General features: G+C 42.5%; 1 protein-coding gene across 1 annotated transcript in view; it reads right to left on the bottom strand.

The window, feature by feature from the left end:
- Positions 1 to 9782, bottom strand: part of LOC310765248 (uncharacterized protein) — a 28306-nt gene that overhangs the window by 16388 nt on the left and 2136 nt on the right. The window contains exons 2-10 of the mRNA XM_083620024.1: positions 9275 to 9437; positions 8359 to 8508; positions 7216 to 7376; positions 6283 to 6459; positions 5716 to 5851; positions 4338 to 4525; positions 3044 to 3182; positions 1638 to 1808; positions 1317 to 1404 (exon numbers count right to left, since the gene is read on the bottom strand). Coding sequence (XP_083476150.1) covers positions 1317 to 1404; positions 1638 to 1808; positions 3044 to 3182; positions 4338 to 4525; positions 5716 to 5851; positions 6283 to 6459; positions 7216 to 7376; positions 8359 to 8508; positions 9275 to 9437 — 1373 coding nt within the window. The remainder of the gene's footprint in view (positions 1 to 1316; positions 1405 to 1637; positions 1809 to 3043; positions 3183 to 4337; positions 4526 to 5715; positions 5852 to 6282; positions 6460 to 7215; positions 7377 to 8358; positions 8509 to 9274; positions 9438 to 9782) is intronic.

Genomic DNA, 9782 nt, shown 5'->3' with positions numbered 1-9782 from the left:
TTCACCTGCAGTGGAAGGACAACAAGGAGGGAGCCAGCTTAACTTCTTCAGGAAGGGAGTTCCAAACTCTAGCTACCGAGAAGGCCCTCATCTGTGTCCCCACCAACTGTGCCTATGAGGGTGGCAGGACCAAGAAAGGGGCCTTCCCTGAAGACCACAAAGCCTGGGCAGGCTCTTACAATAGAATAGTGTTTTTCAGATAGCTTGGACCTAAGGCACATAGGGCATTATGGGTTTTAGCTATGTGCAGCTGCTGTATTTGGTTACATTCCGGGTTTGTTATCATTATTTATTTTTCTTGTTAGAATTTATATAGCCATCAGGTCTATATTTAGATGACAATTCTGAAAGCTCCAGTGAGTTCAACAGCAGTTGGGTATGTTTAGCCTCGAAAAGATGAGACCAAGAGGAGATAACCATCTTCAAATATCTCAAGGGCTGTCACGTGAATGATGGAACAAGCGTTTTCTCTCTCCTGCTCTGGTGGGTATCAAATTACAAGAAAGGTTGGCTGGCCATCAGTCATTGACGCTTTAGTTGAGATTCCTGCATTTCAGGGGGTTGAACTCTATGCCCCTGGGGGTCTCTTCCAACTATGGTTCTATGGCTCCAAGTGTGTAGAGGACAGATAGCAGATTAAGTTGCCTCTTGACAAAATATAAATGTAACTACTGAAATAGAGAGGTTTGTGAGGTTTTTTGAACAATAGGAGATTGCCATAATTGTTATAAACAATTAATTCAAAGGGATGAGGCCAAGAGGGAGTGGTGTGGCTAGAGGAAACAAAGGGACCACAGATATCCTGTGTCAAGGGACAACAGAAACCAGGAGATGCAGATACAGATTTAGGAGAGCATGAACTGTTTGGTGGCACTGGGCATGCAGCCTCAAGGGCACTGCAGGGGACGTTGAAACTATGATTTAGAATGGAGCGTGAGAGGCAGGGGGTGCTGAACATTGGCATCATGCAGGGCGCCAAGGTCTGCCACTGCCATGACCACAATATGGACACAACTTGTCTGCTCAGCTCTGAGATAAGCAGATACTTCTTTTAGGACAAGAAGGCTTTCAGTCATCCTTGGAAGGTTCTTGGAAGGTCTCTTGTTTTATCAATAAGTCACTGACCTTTTGTAGTGTCTTCTGCTAGGGCTACTTCCACATTAGGGGAGGAATTCAATAATGTGCAATAACGCCAACAGGGCAAGCATTTCAGCTTGCCAAACAGACAGACCACCTGCTGTCTCCCTGCACCCCCGGTATACTTGCACTTAAGCCATTTTTTTGGGGGGGGTGCCCCTGGAGAAGTGGGGGGTAACCGTCTTGTGCAAGCTTGAGCATCAAAGTCTACAACTTGGAGTTCCAACTGAGCTCTTTTATTGCGATACTTATAAGACATTGCTCTAGCTGTGCCACAGGGACAATTTTAAAAGTCACATACTTGAGATCAATTATGAGAAGAACCACACAGCAGTCATGCAGATTGAACCTGAGGCCTTCTAAATACAATGGACATGCATTACTATTGAGCTATGACTATTGAGCTGTCCCCCTAAGGACAGAAACTAAGGAGGCAGTGCTGGCCAAATTCTTCACCATCTTCTTTCAATGAGCAATGCCATAAAATGAGTCCCCTCAGCGAGAGATTGCGCATATCCGGTACGGCTGGGGGGATAACGTAAGACCTGACCGATGGTCAAGGCTTAATGTCACGCCTTTTGGAGCCTGGAAAGTGAATTTCTGAAGTAGGGCAGTGAAGAAAAGAAAAAGCTCAGTCCTGGCCAATTGTTCTCCAAGACAAACTCGCTTTCCTAAAAGGGGAGGAGAGAGAGAGAGAGAGAGAGAGAGAGAGAGAGAGAGAGAGAGAGAGAGAGAGACTATGTTAGTAGAGAGTTTACATCAGGGTTCAGCAACCTTTTTCAGCCGTGGGCTGGTCCATTGTCCCTCAGACCATGTAGTGGGCTGAACTATATTTTTTGGGGGGGAGGGGAATGAACAAATTCCTATGCCCCACAAATAAACCAGAGATGCATTTTAAATAAAAGCACACATACTACTCATGTAAAAACACACTGATTCCCGGACTGTCCATAGGCCAGATTGAGAAGGCGATTGGGCCACATCTGGCCCACGGGCCATAGGTTGCCTACCCCTGGTTTACATCTTCATAGCAATCTCTGCAAATCATACTTCTCAAACCAATACATGAACACACACAAAATACAGCCATTCTTTGAAATTTACAGTGTTGTTCTCCAACCAACGAATGTGTACAAAAATGCATATTAAGGGAAAGTGTAAAAAAAAATGCCTATATCAGAGAAAAGAACATACAAAAATCCATTATATTAGGGGACTTGTTTACAAAATTGTGTATATTAGTCACAGTGAGATTTTAAAATGTGTCAATAAGAAAAACATGCACCAAAATGGGTTTTCTTTTCAATTGCGGATGGTAGCTGAAATGTGGGAAACTGAATTTAAGATTGGGAAAATGAAGGAAACCAAAGTTGACAGATCCATCCATCCCTAGCCTTACAGCTTTCCTCTGACATTCCAAAAATGTGAAGAAGGCAAACAGGTTTTATTTATTTCATAAAATTTATATACCATTTGATTGTAGAAAACATCATAATTATGATTCAGTTACCGGTAATAATTCCCCAAGAAGTTGCTTACTTTCTGAGCTGCGTAGTGAGAAGCAGGCTCCTATTCTCAGGGTGCAGTGAAGAAAACAACTTCGTGAGCATGGAGAGGGGAAACACTTTAACAATACAGCCTAACTCCTTGTGGGCTGCTCATGAAAGATATCAGGAAACACCCCCTCAAAAATCCACACTGCGCTAGTGTCAGCACCATTTTGTGTTACACCATACACCCCAAAGGGCAGCCATTTTGTGACTGGTGCCCACAGCACTTTCTTAAATGCCAGATGTGCCCACTGGCTCTAGGAGGTTGGTGACCACTGCAATACACAATATAGTTAGCAATATACCAAGGTCTCAGTAACTAAGCTGCCATCATATAGCCCTTCAACTTTTGTTACCTGCAGAGAACGGCAGGAATGCTTCCCTTCTCCGGAACTGACTGTTCTCTAGAAAATGGCCAGGATTAAACATATTGGGTGTTTCCCACTCATCCTCATCAAAGAGCACTGAGGTCAGGTTAGTGATCAATATGGTTCCCTGCCAAATAAAAAGCAGAGAAGTAGATTAGAAATGGCAAGGCGCTTTCACATATATTTGAATTTATAGCAGTACTAAGCCTCTATCCCCTGACAGAAAAATAATATGTTCTGAATGCAATATTTACTTTTCATTATTAAGTAATTCATTCAAAGATTTCCCACAAAAGCACAGTTCCAATATAGATTTTAAAAGACATTCAAAGTCTGCTGGACTACGAAAATTCAGGGTTAGCAACACCAGATACTGGCTAATTTCTGACAGACTAGCTACCCATTCAAACTGAGACTGGTACAACTCTGTATTTAGACCACAGGTTCCCACATGGTGCCCTCCAGATGTTTGGGGATACAGCCTCATCATCCCTGAATTCTCGCCTGCCACGCGGGAGGCCCGGGTTTGATTCCTGGCCAACGCACCAAGAAATGTAGCCTTTCTAGGCCCTTTTAACCATGGATAGGAAAATGTTGCACCCGAGCAGGGACGAAAGGAGCCAAACGACACCAAGGGGTTAAATCCAGAGAAAGAGCTTTTATTCTGCCATCCCCGGGGGGGGGGGGGGCAGAGGAGCAAGTGTGATAAAGTCACAAAACACGCACAAAGTTCACAGCCATTGCACAGAGTATATATCCCCTTCCAGTTCCCTCCCCTTTCTCATCCCATGTGTCTCCTGAGCATGAACAGAAAGTTCCTGTCTTGGGACCATTTTTGGACTCTTCCCAGGAAAGGGGGTGAGAAACCAAGGGGGTTTCAGAGTGTCCCAGTTATGTTTCATTCTCGTGCTTTGGCATGGTTCCCGGACAGAAAGTAAGTTGCAATCTGGTTTTAGCAAGGCCAAAGGCGCTAAGAAAACAATGGACTCTGTTCCCTACCTTTTGTTGCAGTCTTTTAGTTACAGCAAGAGGAATATGCTTAGCTAATGCTTTTTGTCTTAGAGGAAATGCAGTTTTAAAAATGCTTGAGGCGAGGCTTTGAGGCCTGGCTGTTGGGGGGGGATTCACAAACAGTTTTTTAGGGTTTCTTGGGGTAATCCTAAATGCTCCCCTTCAACAGCACAATGTTGGCTACCCCTAGTTTAAACTTTGGATTAAAGTGTGTGCAGTTTAATGGAAGAGCAAAGACAGACAAGAAGAGCAATATGTTCTTAACATTTACTTTGGGCACATGAAACCCAGCCAGTGTCGTGTCCTTAGTTGTCATCCGGGTCCCATTCAAAGGCACAATGCTGCTTTTTCTTTGAATTTCATGAACAACCGCATTGGTATAGGGCATGCTGTCCCTGTCATCCATCGCTGGCTGGCGAGACTGGCCAATCACAGAATCTATTTCCTCTTGGACCCTTGCTGCAAAAAGAGAGAGAACATCTGCTATAAATAGAAGAGGAACAGACATAAACTAATATCTGCAGAGGAGGCCCATCTCGCCGTTCCACCTCTGGGTGCCCTTTGCCACCAGAGTGCCAGCATTGATTCAAGACTCCTTTTCCCCCACCCAAGATCTTTAGTTGGAATGGTTCATCTTCTGCCAAAATAGAATTGTTTTGACTATAACATTTATTAATTATTTTCTTATCATTCCAGTTCAGTTAAGGATCACTTCCCGGCGGGCACCCCAAAGTAATTTGCAATATAATAAAAACATATGGGGGGAATTCTTGCTCTTCTGATTGCTCATTAAACGGAAGAATTGCAGTTTGCCAGATAGAAAGTTCCCTTTCCCCTTCTCTTTCTGCACTGTTCTGTGGCCTCTCCCAACCTCCTTGGACCAATTTGAAGGTGTGTGAGAGAGAAGTACAGTGGCAGGATGCTCTGTTGCACAAGTGAAATCCTTGCACAGAGCTTCTGCTTTTATATATAAAAACATTTATAGCATATGCATATATAATTTTTTGTGGGAATTAAACTTTACAGAGTTATGTGGAAGAGAGCCCAAGTCGTTTGACCCTTTGCCTTTTCCATCCTATAAAAACTACACAACACACTCTTTTTAAAAGTTAGAATAACTTTTACTCAGTGTACTTGCACTTGTTAGATTAAACATACAATTCAGGTAGGTGTTACTTATGTTAACTAATACATATTACATAGATTTGTATCGAAGAATGACTAACGGTGCTACACACTGACTAGCTTTGAGACAGACAGCAACACCACAGAACATAACTGCTGCCCTAGCTGTTAAAACTGTTAATAACTGCCAAAACTGAACCAACAGAAAATAGCAACCTCAGACATATGACATCACCGAGTTCTACAGCCCTTGTGAGCAATAACCCTTTACTTAGTGTTTTGGATGCTTTCATCTCAGATTTTTAATACACAACAGCTTAAAAGAACAACAGCACATATATAGCAATATGGCATTGGGAATCAATCGAAAAAAGAGAAGGGTGGTTGCTACTCAATGTTAGTCGAATTTACGGCAGGCACATTGAAGTTATACAGCCAATAAGTCAGATACTTTGATTTCAATAGAGGATTTGTTGAGTGCAATCCAAAGTAATGAAAGACAAGTAGGCAAATGATGGTTCTACCTTGAATTTCCGGGAAAATGGCCATGTACAGCAAGGCCCAGCGCAGGGTTGTGGAAGTTGATTCTGTTCCAGCAAAAAAGAGATCCAATGTTGAATGTAGGAGGTTGTCTTTATGAAAACTGGAAGCAGCATCCTCCTTAAAACAAAGAAAATGCACCAAAGAGTTCATCTGTCATTAAAAACACCACCCCAGTTTCAGTCCTATATATCAAGTGATAGCAATGAGATTCATGAGCTCTATTCCTGACAAGTGTCCTGGATCTAGCACAGCCAAGTCAACAGCCCTGTGAATCTGGTGAAATTCAGGCACTGGATAAGTGGTGATATACATTATTTCCTATTCATGTATATGCACTTGTGTGTGTGTGTGTGTGTGTGTGTGTGTGTGTGTGCGCGCGCACACACACACATACACACACAAACAAACACCTCACCAGTTTGTCTGCTTTCATACAGAGCCAATGGAAACTATATGGTAAGTTCTGATCCTTTAGATTGTGTCTCTGCTTTCTATTATTAACCATTACTACTATTAATACTACACAAACTATACTTTTTGTTTCTTACCGTGGCCATTTGATTCAGGTACGCATCTATGAAGTCTCTGGGTTCAGATGGGTTCCGGTCTTCTTCATGTTTTTCAACGATTTCTCTCACAAAGGATTTCAGTTCTCCCCAGTTTCTTTTAACGGTCTGATGGGGCCCTGGCAAGTGCTTCATGAGAGTGGGAAATGCATTGTACAGCTGAGGAAACAAATACTAGCATCAGATTTGTGCAGGGAAAGCCCTCTCATAACAGTTGCAGATCATGCTACTATCCCATGAAGATGGCTACCTGTTTGAAAAATGCATGCACCTTGCCTGATGATATCAGGAAAATGATGCCAATGTAGCTTTCCCATTTGATGATGCTTATCTGCATGGGGTGGCCTTTCACAGATTCTAACTGATAGGCGGAGAGTGTGGAATTAAGCCATGTATATCACTTGGGATTGCATCACTGTGTTCATTGCAAGACATGCTCTGGATCTTAAGTCCTGCTTATGAACACCACTCAATACCCAGTGTTATTTAGCTACATAAATATTCCAGCACAGTGTGAGAATGTTCCCAATATGGAAAATAAAACTAACTAGCTTTCTCATGATATGTGCTACTTGTCCAAATTCTTTGATTTTATTCAGCCACTCATGTGATTCCCCACTTAAAGGCCTAAAATGTGTCGTAGCACATGATTTTTAGTTGTGATGCCTGCCTTATAATACTGAAGACACCCATACATCTTCAGTATTATGATAGACAAAGTTAAATAAAAAAAAGGGACTTGGATATGGGGTGAGATGCTTGAATTACAAGTTCAAGGGAGAAAAAGAAACCAGAACATAAAGAACAATGATGGCCCAAAGCGAATGAATGAACAGTCAACAAGAATGTGGGAGTGTGCCTGGAACCAGAGCGACTCTGTTGTGGATCTCACAGAAGATCTCACAGAAGATGTACCTGAATCCAATTACTTCCCTGAAGATACATTATCTCATCAAAGAAGCGCAGAAACTTCTGGAAATGACTGTCATGGTATTCAAAGCGGTTCCCAAAAGTGACAGAACAAATGATATTTGAAACAGCATTATTAATCTGAAAGTGAGGGTCAAATGGCTGCCCTGGAGAGGGAGAGAAGAAGAAAATGGAGAAGGAATAAGACTGCTTATGGCTTCCATGTAACAAAAACAGAAGGTGGGGGAAGTGGGTGGGTCTGGACAGAGTATGGGGGGGACAGCAGAGGTTCTTCAGATAGAGGATGTTTAGATGGCGCAGTGATGGAGTTTTATACCCTTAGTGGCACATGCTATAAGTATAAGCTATCTAGCACTTTGTTCTGTGAGATGTTGTTTTGAGGTTGTCGGGGCCAGACCCCCTCAATCCCTAGATGCAGCAAGTGTTAAAACATAAGCCAGGCTACCTTCCTTATGAGGTGATTACCTGGCGGATGGGCTATTATGGGAAACAAAGGAAAGGACCTCTGTGGGAGACTGCAAGCACTCCCATTGGGAGTGTTAATATTGTGACTCCCTTGCCCCATCCTAGGCTCATGTTGTATACGTGTGTAAATAAACCATATATCATAAATGGACCTTAGTCTCTTCAAAAAAGGAAACACAAAGGCTGGGAAATCTCACACTGCTTGGAGGTTGGGTGTGTGTACAACAATGTTTTGCCAAGGCAGTAGGTTTGGCAACAAAGGCCTGCAAAAATGACAGAGACAGAAAATATACACAGGAACTATTGCACAAATTCCATTTGTGACTTTGTCAAAGCTATCAAAATCGGCACACTTCCCTCAAAACACATAGCGTACCAATTCTGTTGCTCTCCTGTACTAGTTAAGTGACTTTGGGCTTCAACTGCAGGTCTCACTGCATACATGGAGCCTGACATTAGCAGAGGCTTCTGCGTTTTAATGGCAGCTGAACTCCTACGTGCCACAATGGACTGAGTTTTGCATTGACACCCATCTAACCATGGGGATGTCCCAGCTTATGCAGAGCTGCATTTGCACAAAGCAGCACTTGAAAGCTTCATACCACGACAAATGTATTTTTTAACCTTTCATACGAAATAGGCTTTTTTGACTCTGGTTCGCACCTTTCTCAACTTCAATAGCTTCCTTTAGGTATCGGCTCTCTTCCTGTATTCGTTCTTCTAAAGTCCTTTTACCCAAACCAAAGTTTCTGAGCGTTGATATGACAAATCGTCTCTGTTGTTTCCAGGTAAGACCATTAGAGGCCAACACTCCTAGATGAGAAGAAATAGCAAGCAGAGCGCAGGGCAACCAAGATGATTAAGGGTCTAGAACGGAAGTCTTATGAGCAATGCCTGAGGTAGTTGGGCAAGTTTAGCCTGGAAAAGAGGAAACTTGAGAGGAGATATGATAACCATCTTAGGACTGTCACATGGAAGATTGAGGAAGTTTGTTCTCTCCGTCTCTGGAGAACCCAAACCAATGGCTTCAAGTTACAAAAAAGGAGATTCTGACTAGACACCAGAAAGAACTTTGTGACAGTAAGAACTGTTTGACAGTGGAATGGACTTCCCAGTAAGCAACAAAAATCTACTGGGTGTGCAGGTGGGAGGAAACGAAGAGGGAGTGTGGAAAGTGTCCCCCACCATTTATTTATTTACCCTCCCCCCACATAAGGTTGCACTCCCATATGTAAAATAAGTGGAGGTTGTTAGCCCACTGTACTAACTTTGTCCTGTGAAAAACATTGGGAACTGTGATGGAAAGGCAGCATATGTTTGAAATACACAAAATGAAGCAAACGTATAGGAACACGTAAAGCAGTCATATATTTTACAAATGTCCCTTCTGCACTGAAGCCCTTTAGGACACTCTGGAATTGCTTTTCTGGATTAATGGTACCTGTTTAATGTTTATATGGTCTTGATTATTTAATGATATTTCTGGTTTTCTTTCATATATTTTTGGCTTTTTGATTAGATAGGCAATAGGAAATGATGATGTTATTTAAACAATTGACCATAATTAAAAGTAACTCACCCAAACCCCTAGCGATTTCCTTGGTAAAAGGAAGATTTGGACGATCTATGAAGTTTTCACCCTGATGGACAAGAGCTTCTTTCACCAGACGCAATCCATTCACAATCACAATCCATGTTTTCCCAACCTGAATGCTGAAGACATTGCCATATTTTTCTGCCAGCTGGAAGGAGAGGAAGAATGCAAGACAGGATAAAATATCCCTATGTGGTCTTTATTAATATATTCTATATTAATTTGCCTGCTTGATGTTTATAGAATGCCTGTAGGGAAGATGTAATCTTGGTTTTTCTCAAATACATCAGGGACATCAGAGATGCCAAAAGGGTTTCCTGGGCCCAGTACATGGACAGGTCCCCTCCATTCTCCTCCTGCAATCTGTTGGCGAGAGCTGCTGCTTCTGCACATATATTAACTTAGGCTAGCCTACCACACAGGAATGTTGCAAAGAGCAGGAGGGTAGGCTAACGTACAACAAAACACACAAACAAGAGCACACACACACATT

This window comes from Podarcis filfolensis (assembly GCF_964270895.1).
Source record: "Podarcis filfolensis genome assembly, chromosome: 6".
In the NCBI taxonomy this organism is placed as follows: Eukaryota; Metazoa; Chordata; class Lepidosauria; order Squamata; family Lacertidae; genus Podarcis; species Podarcis filfolensis.
This window is presented reverse-complemented; position numbering and strand designations above follow the sequence as displayed.